The 22,814-nt window shown below is 34.3% G+C and overlaps 1 protein-coding gene across 1 annotated transcript in view; it reads left to right on the forward strand.

Annotated features, from left to right (window-relative positions):
- temp (protein prenyltransferase alpha subunit repeat-containing protein tempura) overlaps positions 1-22,814 on the forward strand; it is a 61,065-nt gene that overhangs the window by 20,083 nt on the left and 18,168 nt on the right. Inside the window, exons 2-4 of the mRNA XM_090384308.1 lie at positions 2,558-2,692; positions 8,691-8,851; positions 12,356-12,431. Of these exons, the coding sequence (XP_090240434.1) occupies positions 2,622-2,692; positions 8,691-8,851; positions 12,356-12,431 (308 nt within the window). The 5' untranslated portion in view covers positions 2,558-2,621. The remainder of the gene's footprint in view (positions 1-2,557; positions 2,693-8,690; positions 8,852-12,355; positions 12,432-22,814) is intronic.

Below are 22,814 nucleotides of genomic sequence, written 5' to 3' on the forward strand. Positions count from 1 at the left end.
CACACACTTTCAAGTCTCTGGCTTGACATTGTACTGTCCTTAATACAGTGAACACACGCGAAGATGGGAGAAATCTCAGGTGCCGTCTGACACGAACGTATGTTGTGAAGGGTAGCAACAATACGAGATACAATTAAAAACAATGCCTTCACACTATGTACATAGTTTAATTTATGGTGTATCTACACCGATATTGTATAGTTAATTTAAACCCATATCATTATGCCTTGTACATTGAATCTTCAAATATTGTATAATTCTTTATAGTAGTCTTCTGCTATTTATAAGTATACCATCACTATTATTCAGTTTCAGTATCATTTGTCTTTCTGTGTTACTGCTCATGACTACTGATTTAAGTCCTTTGTTTTCCCTTAATGCTTGCACTACTTTTCTTGTGTTAAATCTTCTTATGTCATCTCTGAGCCTGTTTCTAATGGCTTTGCATAACTCAGTATACTCAATTTTGTCTTTGTCAGTGTTCATCTTGCCCTTGAATTGTCGTCTTCTGTTCATCACAATAAGTGTTTCTTGATTAATTTTTTCTTCTTTGGATTTCTTTTTACCTATAGATTTCTCGGACTTTATCATTTCCCATATTCCTTGTCGATATCTTGGTCCTGAAAGGTCTTCAGAAGCTCAAACTTGTTCTTAAGTTCCAGTACATACTGCTTTTTCTCCTCTTCTGTTATCTCAAAAACCTTTGTGTTATTTATTTGAGTCAGCTTTTTTTTCCCTTTTCTTACATCTATATCAAGTGTGCATCTTACCATTCTGTGATCACTTCCAACATTTACCTTGTTTAGGACAGTAACATCGTTCACAATATATCTTCTGTTAGTGAGGATGAAGTCAATTTCATTAGTTGTTAATCCATTTGGGCTCTTCCATGTCCACTTTCTGTTCACCGTTTTCTTGAAAAAAGTGTTCATTACTGACATTCCTCAAGATTCTGCAAATTCCACAAGTCTTTCATTTCTTTCACCAATTCTAAAATTTCCTATAGTTTCCCTTTCTGCACTGTTTTGTCTCTTTCCAACCTTATCATTGAAGCCCCCCAGAATAATGGTGCAGTGAGTTTTCTGTTCATCTAGAAGTCTCAATTTCGGTGCACATTTCTTTAACTTTTTCATCTTCATGGCTCGATGTTGATGCATATGTCATTATAACCTTTAGTTTATACCTCTTAGAAATCCTGAGTAGTAGTCTTGAAACCCTTGGTGATGTACTTTTGAATTCCAAAATGTTTTTTTTATATCTTTATGGACCAGAAAGCCAACTCAACCTTTGCTCTTTTCACTGTTTTCATTGGTGTACAACACATTTACACTTGATAAACTTATAAGTGATTCATTTCTTCTTCTTGTTTCAGCCAAGCTGATGATATTCCAATTCGCATTTTCTAATTCCTTTTCCGGTTCTAATATCCTATCTTCACTGAAGAGCAATCTTATGTTGTAACAGGCCAAGTTCAGTTTCTGTGCAGGGCAGCCTGGTCGTACCCAGAGATTCTTAGCACCCTCTGCTTCCACTCTGATCCTCTTGCTGCTGTAAGAGGGAAGGAGTGAAAGCTGCTGGGGACTGAGGGCCATTTGTTTTGTTGTGTTGTCATGTGCTGGTGGGTCTGGTCTTTTCCTCTTCACGTTGACCTTGTAGAGAATGTTGTCTTGAAGAGAACCCCTCTACATGTTTGTTGCCCCCCAAAGTGACATAACCAGGCTTACCATTGAGAAGGTGTGCATGAGTGGATTTTAGGGAGGCAGGTCAACCAGACTTCTTTTAAATCTTCTAAAATAGAAAGCTATCAGATCTATCAGTGTTTTAGACTGAGTGTCTGATAACACAGAATGCCTGTTCCCCTCTAAGCAAAAAAAAAAAAAAAAAAAAAACAATATTCAAAAATGACCTGGTTAACCACAGAACTTGGTAACTAAGTACCTTAAGATTGAAGTTTATAAAACTCTGATAGTTGGGTATAGTAAATTTTTTCCAGTGTTCAATGATGGTAGAACTATGGAACAATTTCAAACTATGGGAAGAGAGCTGTAGATTGAATTGTAAGAAATTTCCCTTTAGCCAGCGAGTTCTCAATTATTGGAATAAGTTGCCTCCATGGGTATTTTTGAGCCAATGGCTTGGGGAAATTTAAAAGACCTCTCAGGGTGGCAGGAAACATATATAGGTAATGCTTTTTTTTTTTTTTTTTTTTGCTTGTGCAGAAAAAACCTTGGCTTTCTTGAACTGTATGGCCAGTAAAAATATTAGTATAAAAAGTATTAATACTAAATACTTTTAAGTACTGGATCTACTGCATTAATTTTATATTGCCATGATTTATTCAAGCATACCAAATTTCTGATACACACTTGCTAATGTGTATAATATTTTTAACTAGATAGGAGATGAGAATTCTGTGTTAAAATTGGACATTACAGTAATTTCAATCAGCAGTTCATATTATGATATTGAAAGGACAACATAAATACTGTAATATCAAATGCGCTACATTGTAATTTATTATTATTAGTGTTTTAACATTTGATTATTGAAATTTCAGATAGTGAGTTTTATGGAGATGATTCCTAGATCTTACAGTTACTGTATTTGCTATTTCATACAATATGGACGCTGATACCCTGGCTGAAAGAATACTTTTAGACCTTGATGTGGTTTTCAGAAAAGATCCCTTAATGTAAGTATTTAAAAATGACTATTTTTATTTATGATTGATTTTATTTATTTTATTTTTTATTATTTTTTTTATATGAGGATTTAAAATATATTTCATATCTATTAAAACCTATCTTATTACTAATTTTTAATGATGCGCAATTTCTTTGGTCTTTTAGTAATGGGAGACAATTTTTCTTGAGAATACTTCAAGCTCATAATTTTTCATTTTGACAAACTTGATCTGTAATTACCTTCACCACTTTGAACCATCTTTGTGTATATGAAGAGCATTTGCATGCCTCCATTCTGCAGGGACTGAAGGTGCTGTCATCATATCTAAAGGTGTGATGTCACTTTTGTTACTGATTTCAATATCTATGAAAAAGATCCCATCAGCACCAGGTGCCTTGTTTACGTTTAGCTGCAACAATTTTCTCTTTCAGCTTCTTTCAGTCATTATAAATTATTTAATTCTAGTCGGTATTTGATAGACAGTATTTGAATGGCTAAAATAATGCAAGGAAGCAGAATTTTTTGACAACTGTCAAAAAAGTAAATAAAACTGACCCAGTCATTGTTACTTTTCCCATTACCAAAAAAGTGGTGATCGGATTCTGTCCTGAACTTTGCTGTGCTCCAACCTCAGTCACATTGTAAAGTAATTTATTCCAATGTTCTACAACATATTGCCCAAAGGTAAACTTCACAAGATCCAACCTTCTGTTACATGCTAAGATTTTATGTTTGTGCTACCTGGTTCTTCCCCCCCCCACTCATTTGTGGAAATGTGAGTGTGTAAAGTTTAGGTTTCTGCTTTCAGATAACAAGTTCTGCTTTTCAATTAATCATTCCTCTCAACAGTATAAATGTGTATATTGAGGCAAATTGCCACAAACAGAATCCTTCAGAAGGAAATATTTTTCATGGCTCATTTGCAAATTACATAAAAATAATTAAACTGATAAATCCTACATAACAATTTCCAAACTCTCTCAGCAATTTTTCTGCTAATTTTGTTGTATGCAAATTAAACGTTTAAGGAGTTTACATTAAAATATGTTATACTTAATTCCTCAGTTTTGTTTTTGAGTTGGTTTCGGGCAACATTCTTTTAAATGTTGAAATATATAAAGGGGACTTTTTTTTTTTACATTGTTAAAAATATTGTTAAAAAAAAAACGATGTATAAAATTGTAAGCACTTGCACCTTGCTTTTCTGTACGTTAGCACATTATACATTCTTTTCTCAAATAGTATGAATTAAAGTTATCCTTAGTTAGCATTAACTTTGCTTTTTTAATGTTTTTAGTGTTTTGTTCCAGTAGCCTCTTTTTTTTTTTCCTACTGGATGGAATGCACCATGCATCTCAAAAGCATGATTCCAACATTGTATCATTTGTTGCATTAGGCTAACAATTCAAGCCTAATCAACACTCGTTGTGTGTGTTCACTCAGAGTGTGTGGACTTTTGTTTTACAAACAATACATGAAGCTATGTTTGTTAAAAGATAAATCTGTGGCCTAGTAAATAAAAAATACATCTTTTTGCTTTGTAATGTTTACTAATTTAAATTTCATACTTTGGGCAAAAGATCCTTAACTAATACTGTGATCAACTGTCCATTATGCCCAAGGCTTGGTAGAATTAATGACATATACACAACCAAAACCTTTTCTACTTTTCTTTGTGATATTAGCTGAAGGCTTTTCATAATCTGGCAGTCTGCATAACCCCTTTATTAACTTGATTGCAGACTGTTCTTCCGTGAGTCTCATTGGTTCATCTGACGTCCATTTAGATCTTAGCCTTGAATAATATCTCTTACTTGATACAAAAAGCTTATTAGTTTCTAGGATTGTTTCCCACATGGCATGTATTTGCCACAAACATCAGTTAGTCCCACTGAAACTAATCAGCATTGCAGAAATGAAATGTCTTTCCTTGACAGTATTTATTTCTTTGAATAAATCACACATCAATACACCACAGTCACTGCTGTCTAGTGGTTCCTTTAGTTAAAGGTACTTCTTAATATATGATGAATGGCTGCTGGTAATGAAATCAAGAATGTAGCATTCTTTAACTTGTTGGTATACAAAACAGTGATCAGTAAATCCAAAAATGTTCTGATGCTGAGTATGTGACCATTCTGCAAATTTCAGTCTGTAAAATTAAAATCCTCCATGATATGATATTCTGATTTGTTGGTCCATTCTGTTTGTCTGAGTGGTTGTTATACTCATAATTTATTTGATCTGTAATATGCTATCCTTAAAAAAAATATCTCTACACTCCTTTAAGATTATTACTAAATATATTACTAAATACAATACTAAATATATATAATGTCCTTCCCTAACTATATCGACTGTTTTTTTTTTCAGTCCACTGAACCTTCTCATATATGCCATGCAAGTTAGTTCTTGTCATGTCACAAGACAACAACATTGTAATTTCAGTTTATAATTTAATTAAATATTACATAAATTAATGAAGAAGTGTTGGGTAAAAAAGAAAGAAGAGTTGTTGTTTCTATTGTGGGCAAGACAATTTGTAAAAGATTGGAAAAAAATGATAAAAAAATCTAGAGGGATTTTGCACTTATGATGTGGCAGTTTGTTTCACTTTCGCAAATGTGGTTAACTTCTTACTGCACTTTAAAGAAACCAAAGTTAGAAATAGTAGACCATGCATTGTGGCTGTAGCTTATGCAAGAAAGGTGACACAGAACTCCATTCAGCAGACTCATAAAACCAGCATCGTAGAAAATTCTTTGGTCTGACATCAAAAGATTGATGGTGCAGAACATTTTATAGAAAGTGAGAAGATGGCTTGGACCTTTATTGAGTGTTAGCAAGGAAAGATTATCTGCTGTTGAGCCTGCTGCTCAAAAATTTACAAAAGTTTAAGGTTGTTTATCAACTGAGAAAATTGATTGGAGAACAACTACGCAATACGGATAGAACAGGTCTAAATTATAAAATGTTACCTAGAAATACATTGCCAAAAAAAAGTATAGCCTGCAGCAACAGGATACAAAAAATCAAAAGAAAAAAAATCACGATAGCCACCCACAGCAATGCAACTGGAACTCACAAATTGCTGCTTTTTGCCGTTGGTAAATCAACTAATCCTAGAGCTTTTAAAAATATAAATTGTTCATCAGTACGAGTTTATTACTACTTTACAAAAATCAGCATGGATGGACTCTGCATTATTTAAAGAATTTATTTTTTTTTCCCATGAATTTTTATCTTATGTCAAGAAGATGAAGAAAATAAAGTTAGCTGAAAAGGCTATTTATTTTCTTTCTGAATAACTCCTTCACATCCCAGTTGTTGAGGTACTTAAAGGAGACAAAGTCCATGTTTTTACCACTGTCACAGTAACATCCTTGATTCAACCTGTGAATCAAGAAACCTGTGATCAGAACAATTTTGAAAAACATAGCAGTTACAAATGTAGGTCTAATCCTTTAACATAAGACATGTTAAGTGTGTGTATTCCCTCTCCCCCCAATAGCGGCATTTTATGAACCCCTTAATGCTGCTTCAATAGCATCAGGAAATATTCTTAATTCCTTCTGTTCAAGTTTATCCCATCTTCCTAAATGCAACCTTCTGTTCCATGAGCCTTGAACTCCTTCCAATCATGTCTGGGCAAAATTCCAGACACTTTAAATTCATCTCTAACTTAAGGCATTCTGAACATCACCTCATAACTATGAAGTAGAGCCTAAGATTGCATATGTATCACTAGTATTTACATGTATAACAATATGTTTTCCAGGAGGGAAGGGGACTTTGTCCTATTGCACCAATCCTTATTGCATAAAATATTTCCTGTTTTTTTCCCATACAGTAGGGTTACTGAAAATAACTACTACTCTGGAACCAGTGCCTTCTGCTCTTGGTAATCCCACCATGCAGCAGGCTTAGACCATATTACATTATGTATTATATAAGTGTATGTGTTGGGGGAGGGGGGATTTGCATGTTGTGCAGACTGAACAACCTGCAATAACTCATGGGGAAAAATTCCTACTCTCCCTACTCTTACTCTCTTCTTGAGATCAGCTGACTGCAGCCCCAATTGAAGAACACAGACCTCTCCAGATGAGTGATAAGTAATGAAACCACTATACTGTCACAGAAGGTGCAGCAGATGTATGGGAGTTGACTCTAGCACTGATTTAGACACCTGATTACTTGATTAATCCTCTGGTTCAATTCCTTTGAGGACATTAAATCTTTTCTTCAACCACTCAGTTTTGTCCAACAAAAGCCTTCTACGTAATTCTCTTACTCTCTTTACATCTCACATCCATCCACACACACACACACACACACTGTTATATTCTGTGACATTGTTATTAACATTAGCATTAGTTGAGGCATATGATGCAAGAAAGCAAGCTTATACAGCATCAGCCAAAAAAAACCTTTCCCAATTCACTCATCCATTCACTCCAAATGTTTGTTTAGTTTTGCTTTGAATTTATTTAAGCTATCAACTTCCACAACAACAGATGGAAGAAATCAACTACCCGCTGGCTAAAGGCAAACTTATGCACGTGTATTCTACAATTGTCTTTCCTCAATTTGAACCTATGCTCCCTCAGGCTCTTAATCTGAGCAAGTGGAAGTATCTCATCAGCATTGAGCCTGCTCAAACCATTCAAGGCCTTATACACCTCGATCAGATCACCTTGCAGGTATCTAGTCTCCAGTTGCTGCAATTTGCAGAACTCAAGCCTTTCTTTGTAAGCTCACCCCTTTGTCCAGCTACTGTAAATTCTACATACATGCTACGTGCAACATAAGCAATAAGGTTTTAATTCTATTTTTATGATATTCTGTGTACTAAATTAATTCACGAGTCAGGGCATCCTCACCGCCCTGTGCTTTTCCTGCTCTTGTTGAAGGCATAATTTTAGTTAAAACAATTAAAATAAAGCTGCATCATTGTATACTGTAATACTACAGTTAATACCACAGTAATAGTAACACTATGCTATTCATAAGTACAGCAATAATAACGTGCAATAATTGCATACACTATTTGCAATTGTTACAGTAATATGTATGTACATGCGAAATTTATAAAATAATATAATATTAATCATGCACCTTACAGAATATATAGAAGAGATTGATGCCAAAATTTACCGCTATATCTAACATAAGAAATATATTGAACCACTCTTAACCATAAATTTAAAACAGAAAAACTTCAAAAACCAATGTTCTTTACCAAAAACAAGTCTACTTAATAGCTCAAAAATAAGGAAATGGCCACTGTTAGTCAGTTAGTGCAGGCACCCCCTCAGTTCCTCGTGTAAAGGCTCCTGAGCTATTTTTTTTATTTTCATTTTACTTATACTTAACAGATAGTGCAATTTTCTTCTTGTAAATATAAATAATAATAACATTGTATCATTTGTAACAATGTTTCATTGTATCATTTGTTACAATTTATAGTGTTACAATTTGTAACAATGTTTCAATGCTACATTGTAACAATGAAAAGTTTCATCCATATAGTTACATCACAAAAATAATTTAAATAATTAGAATATTTCTCTCACTACAGTAAGATTACATTTGTCTAATTCATTTGGTCTGTAATGTGAATTTTTATTATAAATGCAGCATTTTTATTTTTAGACACTATTCATTTGTAACTCATCTATATATGGATATGAAAATCAAAGATCATTTTAGGCATTAATATATAATGCAGTGTGCCAATTATAATGTATAGTTATATATTCGTTCATTAAAAAAAGTGGTTATTGCACATCTGTGGATTTAAGTTAATTGCATGGGATAAATGGGGGGAAAATAATAAAGGTAATTTTATAATGTAGTCCATTATTGTAAATAGGTTTAATGCACATGCACAGCTGTACTTGTACCCATGTACTTGTACCCATTCATGTGTTGTAATAATTAATCCTTTTTTGTTAATATTTCATCTTGTAAAATTGATTGTGATGCAAACCTTTCTTACACAGAGATGAGTTTGACATTCTTCCAGCAACTGAAGACATCCGGAACAAATGTCCTGTTATTCATGTAGAGCACAAGGCAGCATTAGAAGGATGGTGCGTGAAGCACGTGTATCTTTACTCTTATTCCCATCTAATGAAATGGCGTGAACACCAATATAAAATTGGTAAGTGTTTTTTTTTTTTTTTTTTTTTTATTTGTGACATAATTTAATATTGAATAAAAAGTCACATCAGTTTTGTTATGCAAATTGGTAGTTATCCAAATTTATTCTCATTAACTCCTCATTTTATTTAAAATGTATCACATTTAAAGTAGATGATTGCTTTAACGTTCACATGACTTTCCAATATTTAAGTAATTTAAACTCAGAAATTTGCACCTAGAATCAGTAACTTTAATATTTGCATTTTTTCTAGCTGACAGTATTCAAACGAAATCATTGATCCCCCCCTCCACACAATGTTTATTACCACATCAGTTTTAATGATAAGGCCAAATTACTACATGGCCTTTTTTCCCAGTTTTTAGTCAGCCTACTTCTGAACATATTAGTTAGTAATTTGAAAACAAGTTTGGCGGTTTCATCAGTGATAGTTAATTAACTAATTAGAAAGAAATTAACTTAGTTGCTAGTTTGCTAGCTATTCTGTCGAGTAAATGTTTTTGGGGTTACTATGTTTTTCTGTTGTTTGGCTGCTGCACAGATTGTATGAATCTACTCTCCTTAAAATCCCCCAAGATACCAATCGCCTCACAACACAGCTCTACTAACATCCTGTACCCATGGGCTACCTTTCAGGCTTAATTTCCTCTCCACAACCCCCACAATTATACATACCCATGTCCTCTACTAGCTGCCCCCTACAACAGAAACAACTATAAAAATACTTAATAGTTGGGTTCACTAGTTTTCTGTTGGGCTCCTCCATATCCAAATGGTATGAGAGTTAGGTAGTTTACTGCCCATTGTTCCTCCTTTCACATTGGTGTTTTCTTCTTGTATTGTGGCCTCATTTGTTTCTGCACTCCTTCACTCAGAGAGCCATCGCTTAGATTGCTTGAGCAGATTAACTGAAGCAGTATCTCTGCCAGCCACAAATCTCTTCCCCCCCCCTTCCCTCCAGGAGAGGCAAAATATAGCATTTGACAAATACTATCTCCTAACTGTGCTAACACCCTTCTCTAGGCGCCTCCGTAGCCAGGTGGAAAGCCGCAGCAGTGCGTAGCACATGCTTCTTGATTAGACCGGGGTTCGAGCCCGTCACCACCAAATACGGAGGATGCAGAAAGGTCAGGAAATGACCACCGCATATTCCCGGAGCAATATGGCCTTAGTTGCTAATGCTCCTAAAAAAAAAAAAAAACCCCTTCTCTAGGGTGTGGGAATGGCTTTGCTACACCTGGGTAGAGAGTTTCAGTGAATGGTGAAGATGGATCCCCTCCTCGTGGAAAAGGTATAAATACTAACCAGCAAAATGCTAAACTCACAGATCAACACGCCGCACAACTATCTGTGCAGAGATGCCACAACATAGACGACATTAGTGGATTGTGGGATAATCTTTGGAAACTGCCTAGACAGAAATAGATATACAGACTGATCTTCTGTGGTCACTAACATTATAGTGGTTGGCAGTTTGGCTGGAATAGCATCTGGCAGGCTGTGTGGCCTGCTGGATTGTGGTAGCTGTTAGTAATGGGTTTTATTTGCATCTTAATCCCCCTCCTCAAATTTAGTTGTTTGTTGTTGTTTGTTATTTGGTTTTTAGGAGCATTAGCAACTAGGGCCATATTGCTCCAAGGATATGCGGTGGTCCATCCTCCGTATTTGGTGGGCACGGGCTCGAACCCCGGTCTAATCAAGAATCGTGTGCTATGCACTGCTGCTCCTGTCCACCTGGTTATGGAGGTGCCTCAAATTTAGTGAACATGTGGAAAGAAAGAAAGATTAGATAAGTACATTTGACATTTAAGGAATCATAGTTCAATTGTATATACAGGGTTTCTAAAATTAATAACTGAATTAAAATTTTTAGATATTTACAGTCTTAATACTCGAGAAACCAAATTCATGATTCAGACTAAGGGCATGGTGTCTGTGATTACACCTCTGAATGAATGATTACACCATTCTGTGTTGTTTTTGATGTTTGTAAACTAATAGCTGTTTTTAACTCAGTTTTTTATGCTGATTTCTTAATGTTCATTTTTTTTTTTTTCCTATTCTGTGCCATTTTTTCACAAATCACTAAATTGATGTCATGAGTTGTATTATTGAATGTATTAAGTTAGGAGTAAATGTTAGGAACATCAGTGAATTTTTTTAAAAATGCAGAGTAGTAACATTTGAGGACATAGAATTTATATGTAACTTTGTCTGTTCCAAGGCCCATCTGGTAGATCTTCTTATACAATAAATTACATTGGGTGTTGTGAATTATTTTAAATGTGTGTGATTATTTTAGTTTAGCTTTGCAGAAAGAAAGTTAAGCTTTCAAGTTGTTTATAATATATTAGCATGTTGAATACTAGCAAAATTAGATAAACGCCTCCTAGGTTGGTCCCAGTATTTTTTTTTTTTTTTTGTTAGTTACAATTTTAAGTTTTATCCTCTCTTTTTTAATGTATTCCACATGTGGTTCCATGATCTTATGAATTAATTGTACATGCAGGAACTATGCCCAATTAGTAGGATTTTTATTTTTTAAAAAAGGTTTCATGACCTTTTTAAAATCTAATGCTGGTAATGATGGTGATAATGCTGGGTTTTTATCTAAGACAGAAGTATACCACCAGTGGTCACATGGTGACCAACTTGAATACTGGTGTATAGGACTATAACAAGTAATAAGTTTAACTATGAATCTGATTAATATTTTTGATGAAAATCTTTGTATATCTTTTTGAGGCATATCTGTGGTCTGTGGAGGGGGGGGGATGGTGCTTTCCCCAAAACCTTTAAAATGTTAAATTCTTCAAAAGAAAGTTATCGGGCTAATCATTGATTCCTCCCCCCACCTTTGAAACTAAAATTCCTTCCTCACAGAGATTAAGGTTACTTTTTTTTCTTTAAACTTGGTAAAGCATATGCAGTATCCATTCCAAATATGCCAAACTAATTTTTTTGCCTTCATACCATCCTTCCATTTTGATAGAAGTTCCCTTCATTTGTATTCTTTGAAAATTTCAACACAATGAAGTGATTTAATTTATTAATTGGTTTCTTCTGACAGCTTAAAAATAACCGTTATAATATAGTATAGTGTCAGTGACCTTTTCATTTTACGTTATCATAAAATAATAAATAAATAATCAAATTATAGCGTGAAAGTAAAATAATTAAGTATTGTACATTGTATGACTTATTTTACAAATTGTAAAATTATTTGAAAGGAACAAATAGTCAGGAATCATAAGTAGATAATTAATAGATTGAATGTTAATGAATTCTGTCAAAGTTGGTATTTTTTTTTTTTTTTTTTTTTTTGAAGGCACAAAATATGAATTTAATTATAAATGAACTTGAAGGTTGTAAAATATCGTTAGATTGGGATTGACTTAATTTCTTGTATATGCTCATCTGAATGGCATGGATTTACCTAAGAGTTCCATTTTTTTTTTTTTTTTTTTTTTTATAACATTAATTATATAGAAATATTATTTTCAGATCCTGGAGTATTGCTAAGTTGGACAAGGGCTGTTCTCTTAATTAATCCTGATGTCCAGACTGCATGGGATATAAGGTATGTTCTTCAAATAGGCCTCTGGGGATTGGGAATGTTCATTTTCACAGTGACTGCACAATCCTACACCAACCGCTATAAACTTTTATTAAATAAAATAAAATAAATTAGAGTTGTGTTGTATTAAGATAATAAAAATGAAATAAAATAAGATAACTGTCTGTACAAAAATATAAAATAAGACAATGTAGTAAAACACTGGATAAAAGCAATAAAACATCAATAAAATACTGAAGCTTTTAGAGGCGTCCACCTCCTTTTTCAACAATGAAGTTTAACATACAGTACATCCTTAAATATCAGCAGGCTCACGGTTCACAGCATCTGTTTCTACAGGAGCATGGGTGGTATTCTTCATATGTGCACTGTAACTGGAAATTGCTCGGGAGGGAGCGTGCCAGGCGGAACCGTTCATCCTGTCCAAGAACCACAGCTTCGAAGAGGGGATGAATGCTGATTCCCGTCTCTGTTAATAGTCTTACTCTCAGAGGAGCAAATTTGCGAGCTTTTGAGTCACTTGTGGTCCCAAAATCTGTGTGCCCTCTCAATGATAACAGCTTCATCAGGAGATTTGATGGTTCTCCTCCCAAGAATATTCCACCACAGCAGACCTCTCAAGGTGCCTCTGTAGCCAGGTGGGAAGGAGCAGCAGTGCGTAGCACACGCTTCTTGATTAGACCGGGATTCGAGCCCACTGCCACCAAATATGGAAGATGTGGAAAGGTCAGGGAATGACCACCGCATATCCCGGAGCAATATGGCCTTAGTTGCTAATGCTCCTAAAAACCAAAACAACAAACAACAAACAGACCTCTCATAATCCGCGGTCTTTATCGGGCTGATATGCCCCCCCCATACGATCTTTAAACCTTCACTTTGTTTCACCAACATAACATTCCCTGCAATCTGGGCATTTTATCTCATATAAGGTATGTTATATGTTAAATAGCCATTGGAAAATTATATTTACAAGTTTAATGCTGTAATCAATTCAAAAATATATATTAATTGTTTACAAATCTCTTAATTTATTCATTAAGGTATATAATCAGTTGGTTGTGAAGTATTATTACATTGTTTTTGTCTCATCTTTTTTCAAACAAGTATTTACAAAAAATTAACAAAGCCGCTTATGAATTTAATTATGCAAAACATGTACTCATGGGAGATTTTTTGGATTGGAGATACATTGGCACTTCTCCATTCCATAAAGGTAGTTGTTTTAAGAGCAAAGTGAATAACTAGTCTGGTCAGTCCAACTTCAGCAATAGGGAAAATTGTGGAAGCAGTGTTAAAAAATGCAATACAGGGAAATCTAGATAGAAATGGTATTTTTATCTCGATTCCCCTGAAGAAACACAGCATGGTTTTGTAAAAGGAAAATATTGTTTACCTAATCTGGTAATCTAAAAAAAACCAATAAACACAGCTGTAGCATTCCATGCTGCAGCTGTGTTTATTGGGTTTTTTTTTTTTTTTTTTTTTTTACACAACTGCAGCATAGAATGCTGTTTCTTTGCCAACTAACATGATTGGAATGTGGTTACTAATAAATGCATGAGCGGCATATGGAAGAATCTTATGGAAATTCATGTCTGTAGGTTTGATAATGATAACGCTATTACCGAGATTAGTAACGAAGTTGTAGAACTCGGAGAACAGCTGAAATCGGAAGTGGATGCAAATGATGTGGAGCAGTTCGTCAAAAACATAGAAGAAGAATCAACTAATGATGAGCTGATTGAGGTGGAACTACAAGACATTAGAGAAGAGAGAGAAAATATAGAAGAAACACCAGAGCCTGCAAGAAAGCTTTTAGCAAAAAAGATGGCAGAGTCATTTGCCATAATTAATAAGGGAATGCAGATGGAAGAAGTTGATCCAAATGTTAAAAGATATTCATATGTGTACAAAACTATTCAAGATGTTCTTTCTTTCTACAGGAAGATCTACAATGAAAAGAAAGTGCAAAGTCTACATTACACAAATTTTTCAAGACTTCCACTGTTTTTTATCATCTGCTGAAAAGTCTAGCACCTCACTCAATGAATAATTAATGTCTTTAATTGTGAAATTTTTACTTCCCTTTTCTTATTAAATTTATTATTATTATTATTTTCTTATTAACCTTGGGAACCATGCCCCAATTGTTATTGTTATTTATTACCACTGTTATTTATATTCAACTTATGACCATTTCAACTTATGACAGAAGTACCTGAAGGGAACTCTTCATAAGTCGAGGAGTAAATGCACACACACACACACACACACACATATATTTGTTTGTTTTCTTTTACTATGTATATAAATATTACATTAGTGTAAGATGAAGAAATTAACTAATTACACAGGCAATGCTAATAAGTACTTGTTGAGCACTAGTTCACAAATACTGGTCTATAGTGCTCTGAGAAAGGATAGTAAATAGAATGAGGGTGACATTTTTGTGGTTATACATAATACTAGAACTAGGGGACATGAATTCAAATTATGGCAGAGGAGACATAAACTGGGTTGTAGGAAGTTTTCTTTTAACCAGTGAGTTATAATCACTGGAATAAGTTATCTCCATTGTAGCTATTGCTGACTGAGGAATGGTGCATGGTTTTTTTTTTTGGTTGATATCATAATCACAAATACTAATGTTTTCAATCTCTTTGTTATAACAGTAGTTATGGCAGTTAAGAGCCATAACTCTGTAAGTGAAGAAGCAATCGTGATTTGAGAACTAATAAGCTGCAGTATTACAAAGTTGTATTTTATATAATTTTGTTAGATTTCTATTTTTTCTATCAATTTCTGAAGAAAAATTTTCATTATTCTTTATGATTATTGAAATAATCTTCAACCAGTTTATAGTTGAATATACTGTTACATCTGTTGATTTCATTGATGTCATTTCCTCTTTACATAAAATAAAAGTAAAAATATTTATAACAGTTTTGATTAGACAAAAATGGTCAGTGTTTACCCTTAAATAATGTCAAAATAAATTTATTAATTTAGAACTAAGAGAGTAATACTTATTACAATAGTAATAGAGGCAACCCCATATAATGCCAGTACTTCTACAACATGGTTTCGCTCTAACACGATTGATAAATTGCAGAAATCCTCGCACAACACTGTATTTCTACAACATGGTTTCGCTCTAACACGATTGATAAATTGCAGCAATCCTCGCACAACACTGTACTTCTACAACAAGGTTTTGCTCTAACACTGTTTGAGAATTGCTAGAAATCTCACATAACCTGGTATATTTTTGAGCTTTTGTGCTGGGAAAACCCTGCTATTATGTTAGATGTAATTTTCAACATTTCCATTCCTTTTTGTGAATCACCGCTGTTGCCTCGTTGGTTGTTATTGCCTTCATGGTATTTTTCTAAAGCATATTTCTGGAGGTCACTACTTATAAAACAATTTGAAATTTCCGGTTTATTGGTCTTTTCTGTTAGTGTAATCAATTATAAACTGGTAGTAAACTCTATCTTCTTGCATTTGGTATAGTACCGATAGCTGGAATTCTGTGGGTTTTCGCGTTATTATGGTGAAATGCATTTCCCCTTCCATGAAATATTCAATCATAAAAAAACAAATAAATTTTTGTTTTTTGTGGCTGCCGTGTTCTTTGTTATTAATTGCTTATCATTTTTCTGTTTTAAATTTTAGAACCAAAAAAAAAGTCAGTGAACAGAAATATCAATTAATATGTACAATTTATTTTTATTTTGCTAACTGAAAATATTCTTCCGATTTTCACATATCATTTAAAGCGGTGGTCCACTGTATTTTGTTGGGAGATCCCTGGATTGGGTTCTGTGCTATTGAACTTGTGCTTGTTTCAGACCATAAAAAATAATTGTGACTTCGAAGAGTGCAGTTTGTGACTTTTAAAGAGAGCAGAAGGTACACGAAATCTAGATCTTGCAGAAGAGATTGTGCTTAGCAGCGATGAAGAGGAAGAAAATTAAATGAACATACATTATCTGACATTTGGAAAATTATGCACAGGGCATAATCCTTATGGTTTTTATAATTAACTATATAGTATCGGTGTAAATACACCATAGTTAACCCATATATTTGAACTACGTATGTAGCGTAGAGGGCATCATTTTAATTGTATCTCATAATGTGGTTGCCTTCACAACGAGATAGCTACTATTGCATTACTTCAAATAAATAATGCTTCTCTAGTAGAGAAGCGTTATTTATTTGAAGCGTTATTTCTCTATATTGAAATGCTTATTCCCATTTTATTGAATGCCAAAATAGCCTTAAAATTAGGGTTTTATAGTTGAAATGAATAAAAATGGCACTCACAAGGAAGCAGGTTTCGAACTCCTATTCTAGATAGAATATTCTACAAACTGGTGCACCTTGACCAAAGTAGTTTATGCACCAGAAATACTCATAGCCAACCACAGTATCAAATAAAGGTAATTATTGATAGAAATACAAATAAATTTTAAAACGTTTATCTGTAACATAGTTTGAAAATAGCAAAAACTGTTCCCATATAAATTGGGATGTGTTTATATTTCATCCTGTGGTATTGTTCCTTTTTCTTCTCTCTAAAAAATAAATTTGCATTTTCAGAGTGTGATTGTGCTCCTGATTGTAACAAACACAGTTGCACACTACCTAACAGGTGCCCAACTTCTTTTTTTCAGAAAAAAAAAAAAAAAAAGTTCTAGTTGTTTTGAATTTTGCTTGAAATACACCAGTGCTCAAAACTTTTACTAATGGATTGCAATACTTATTAAATATGATTGTTTATGTTTTTTAATGAATAATTTGAAAATTTAAAAATATTTTTTTAAATGTTATTTTCAGTGAAATAAAACTTAGTATTATGCTGAGAATGAATAAATTTAAAATAAACTTACAAATTAAAGCTTTAGTGACTTTTATTGAAAAAATTAAAATTTATGCATGCCACACATCAATATGCTCAAATAAATAAAGGGATAAACAGATAATAATAATAATTGAAACAAGAAACCATTTAACATCAGTAATGAGGCAAAAAACACATTTATTTTGCTTTTATTATTATAAAACAACAAAAAGAGTATCTAATTTCTGCATCAGATTTGTCTGTGGAGGAGAAACAATGTTTGTTTATGTTGTGCTAAGACTTAAAGTAGTACATTGAAGCAGAAGGCAAAAAAAAAAATGAAATTGCATGGTACCTAAGAGAGCCTTTGCACATGAATATCACTTAGATATAGAAATTCAAAATTTGAATCTGGGGAGTGTAATGTGTACAGAAAGGACAGACAGGAGGTAGGGAGGAGTTGTGCTCTCAATTAAGAAGCATATACAGTGGCAGACAAAAAAACGGCATCACTTTAAAAAAAAAGTAACATTTGTAGTGAAAGGTATAAGATATTGTTTGATTACAGTCATTTTGTTTGTTGCAAAGCAAAGGTATTGCATCAGCCATTTCTATAAATACGGCATAGGAGGGTATACACACTCATTAGTATCCTGTTTTGCAGAGGTGTAAGCATGGCTCCATATGTTCAGTTGACACCAAGAAAAAAAAAGTATAGCTGTTGCTCTGTCCCAGGAAGGGCTTTCTATGTGCGCTATTGCTGATAAAATAGGCTGCCACCAATCAACAGTATCCTGGGTGCTGAAATTAAAGCGTGAAACCGGTGATGTAAAGAGAAGACGTGGATCAGGTCATAAGAGGTGATTACGCCTTCCCAAAATTGATATTTGAAATGGCTATGCCTTCGTAATCGTCATGCTAGTCCTTTCAGGTGGCCTCTGGTGTTAAAACAAGTGCACCAACTATCCAAAGATGGCTTTCAGAATGCAGTCTGCATACCTATCAGCCCAAGAAGAAGCCTTTATTGACCCAACAAATGAGGAAGAAGTGACTTGCTTAGGCCAAAACACATGTTTCATTGACAAAAGAGCAATGGGACACCGTCATCTTTTCTGACGAATCAAAATTCAATTCAACCTGCATGGCTCAGATGGGAAGCGATATCTCAGAAGATGAAAATCAGAGGCATACCATCCTGACCACATAACACCAACTGTAAAGTTCCTAGATAGTCTGGGGATGCATAACAAGCAAAGGGGTGTGGCTAATTAAGTTTATTAACGGAACAGTGAAGGCAGAAACCTACACTGCTGTCTTGGAGGAGTACCTGAAACCTGTTATTAGGGATCACCACACAGATGTCCAAAACTGCATTTTTCAACAAGACTCAGACCTTGCCACGCAACAAAATTTGTAAGTTTTATGCTATTTAGATTTAATGATGAATTTGCCTTTTTGTCTCACAAGGCTTAAAACATACACCAAAGTTTTCCCTCGTTTTTCTCCCTTAAGGTGCAGTCATACCTCACAAATGCTGGCATTACAGTGTTGGACTGGCCCGCCCAGCAACAGTCAGATTCGAACCCTATTGAAAATTGCTGGTACATAATGTTGTCTAAAATTGCTCAGAAGAAGAAGACAACAAGTAAGAGAGCATTGTAAGGGTGTGGTACCACAAAATTGGGCAACCTTATATCCAAAAGTTGATTAACTCTATGCCAGATCGTTGCAAGGCTGTAATTGCAGCTCAGGGAGGAACAACAAAATATTGAGGACTTATTTTGCTGATTTACAGTATATAATACTATTATGTTAACTTGTCATTTCAGTTTGTACACATAAATGCAATAAAATGTATGTTTGGTTGTCATGATTACCATTTGCATGATTTCTCATATTTCTATTAATTATGCATTTTACCCTTTGAGAAGATATTTATGGCAATTAGGTATATCAGGTAGAGTCTTTTTATTGAATTTCATTCACAGAGATATATATCCCATCTAACAAATGCATTTCAAACATTTATGCAATTCACAAGTGATGCAGTTTTTTGTCTGCCACTGTAAAATCTAAGACATTGCATTCAGTGCACATGGATGACCAGTGCAATGTTGAGTCAGTTTGATGTAACATAACATGTAAAAACAAAATTGAGACTAGGAGTGTTTTATAGATCTAAGGACTGAGTATAATGACCAGGTGTTCAGACATATAGAGTGGACCAGTAAATTACAATGTGTTATAGTGAGTTACTTTGACTTTCCAGATATTCACAGGACCCCTTATGGGCTGGTCACTCACACAGTACCAAAACTTTTGTGGATTTATTAAATGATTGTTTTCTGCATTAACATGTTAGAGATTTTGAGATGCAATGGGAGAAAGCATTACTTTAGCATTAGCATTAGCATTAGTAGAGGCATCTGATGCAAGAAAGCAAGCTTATGCAGCATCAGCCAAAAAAAAAAAAAAAAAAAAAAGTAACATAAATAAATAAAAATAACCACTTCCACTTCACCCCTCTGTTCGTTCGAAATACCTGTCCAGCTGAGCCTTAAACTTATTTAGGCCATCAACTTCCACGACAAGGGATGGAAGTCTGTTCCACCCACCAACCACCCGCTGGCTAAAGGCAAATTTCCGCACATCTATCCTACATCTGTCTTTTCTCAATTTGAATTTATGCCCTCTCAGGTGATTTTTCTGAGCTAGAGGAAGAATCCCATCAGCATTGAGCATGCTCAAACCATTCAAGGCTTTGTACACCTCTATCAGATCACCCCGCTGGTGCCTAGTTTCCAGACACTGTAATTTGCAAAACTTAAGCCTTTCTTCGTAAGAGAACCCCTTTGTCCCATTCACCAATCTAGTTGCCCTTCTCTGTACTCGTTCCAGCAGCTCTACATCCTTCCTGAAATGAGGCCTCCAGGCCTGTATACAGTACTCTAGGTGTGGCCTGACCATTGCCTTATACAAGGGATCTTATACCTTATACCTTATACTTGATCTGATTATCAGCAGCTACCCTTTGTGCATTAAAAATCTGCATATAAAAGAGCCAATATGTGGCAGTGAGCATAGTACCAAGTGTATTCATGTGGGATTTACTTAGATGTAACTACTGTCAAAAACAAGGGAAACGGCTTTTGTAAAGGTGACTGCAGTGGTCTGAGGCAATTTTTAAATTCTGAGCCATTCTGTGATGTAACTGCAGAAGCTATTCAGTATTTTTTATACAAACTAAGAGATACTGTTCAATTGTTAGACCAATATGGTGGCAGAGAAAAACAAATGCATGAGACCTATACTGTAAATTATCAAGTGCTAGAGGTCCTTATAGTTGGGGTGACCATACTTCCCAGTTTTTATACTGTTATCCTGGCAAGTTTAGTATATATTCTGGTTAAAAATATTTTAATTTCAACTGTAAATTTTTTTATTAGTCTATTTTTCTATTCCATAGAGATTCATTAACACTAACTTCTTAAAGAATTTATGGCTTCCGAGTTAGTTAATAATAGAATTATTCACAAATGTTGAATTGTATGCAAACAATAAATATGGAATAAATAAATTATCATGCTATGCTAAATCTCAAACACAGCAGTACGATCTATTACATGACCAGACAGTGACCCAGCTAAACCATATGGCAGCCTGTGGGCACCTGCCAGTCTGCAAACTTTTCTCTAGCTACCCTCAGAGAAAATATTTTTCATTAAAAAGTATCTATTATTTAAAAACCCACTAGAGAAGGTTTAACTTGACTATAATAATTAATAAAATAATTTTTATTTTCAGCCCTATCAACGAAAAAACAAAAATGCACTTTTAATGAACAGCTATGTGCAAAATTTCCATTTTTCAAGTCGATATCTCCTGATTGTGTTTATTGTACACAATGTTTATCTACATTTTCAGTATCCTGTAGGGGTTGTAGTGAAAAAGCAATTATATAAAAATGAAGGAACAAATCTGCACTGGAGACTGCAGTTTCTTGTTAAGCTTAAGAGTTATTTTCAGAAGACGAACCCAAAAATGACGGACTTGCTTGTGCAGCTGCAGAAAGCACTTTTGCATACCACTACGTAAATCAAGATTTTTCATTTAGATCCAGTGATTGCTCATCTAAATTAATCTTGCTGATATTTAACTCTAAATTTTCCTGTTCACATACAAAGAGTAAAGCAATTGTGGTTATTAAACTCAAATTAAAAATAGATTATTAAAGTTTGTTCCTACAAAAGCACAAGAGGAATTAAACAAAAAACACAGTATGAGTTCTAATATTTTCCAAAACATCAATTGCCAATTCTGATTGTGCAGTAGAATATCTTGAACTGTGGAAGAAATCTTCTGGCGGTACTTGTGTTTTTGACTGGGCGAATTTGTTTGTATTGCCTGAATGGAAAGAAGTTGAGATTTCCTACTATTTTTCTGAGTCTAAATATGGGGAAAAGTTTTTAAAAATTGTAAATAGAGACAAGATATTTGTCTCTATTTACAAGACAAGAATATTATTTTGTAAAAAAGTTTGTGGAGGAAAAATTACCGGAATGGAGACAACAAAATAGTCTTGTGAAAATGTTTAGTTAGAAATATTTACTCACTTCAATTCCAAGATAATTTCTATTGAAAATATATGCCATTTGGTAGAATTTACTCTATGTCTACAACTACATATTCACTCCCTCCCCAAAAGCTGAGTTTAAATCAGTAAAGGAGTGCTGTATTACAGTATTTTCATTTTGTTTTCTCCTAACAGTGATTGTATGGTCTTAAATTAATAATTTTCTTTAAATATAAGAATATGGAAAAATGCAAGATTACATCTATAGATGGCTACCACATGGAATAATTTATTTACCAAGGATGGTGAAAAATGTAAATCATAATATTCTGTTTCTGCATCTGTCCACTTCCCCCTCAATTGCTATGTTAGTGACATGAACCAGACTGTTGAAATGTTTAGGCCTTGCTGTTCTGTATTATATCCTATCTGTATGCCATTGGCATTGCATTTAACTGCATAGCATTAGCACTGAAGTTTAACATTGACAAATGCAAAAGTACTGCATATGGGTAGAAGTAACCCCAGAGTAATGTACGAACTGTGTGGTACTACACTCAGGATGATGGAAAATTAAAAAAGACCTGGGGTAATTGTGCAGTCAGATATGAAGTTCTCTGAGTGGTGCAGACAGGCTGCTTGGACAGCCCATGGGATTTTGTCAGTGATGTACAGGAATTTTTTTGGCAGGGATGGGGAAGTGGTTTTCCCATTGTGTGTGGCAGTGGTCAGACCGCATTTTGAGTACTGCATACAGGTCTGGAGGCTTCATTTTGAGAGGGATGTAGAGCTGCTGGAATGTGCAGATTGGAGCAACGAGATTGGTGAGGGGGGGAACAAAGGGTTGCTCTTACTAAGAAAGGCTTGGGTTCTGAAAATTGCAGCATCTGGAGACTAGGCACCTGCATGTTGATCTGATTGAGGTATCTAAGGACTTGAATGGTTTGAGCAAGCTCAATGCTGA

The sequence above is a fragment of the Mastigoproctus giganteus genome, chromosome 1, assembly GCF_048544385.1.
Source record: "Mastigoproctus giganteus isolate SK-2022 chromosome 1, ASM4854438v1, whole genome shotgun sequence".
Classification (NCBI taxonomy): Eukaryota; Metazoa; Arthropoda; class Arachnida; order Uropygi; family Thelyphonidae; genus Mastigoproctus; species Mastigoproctus giganteus.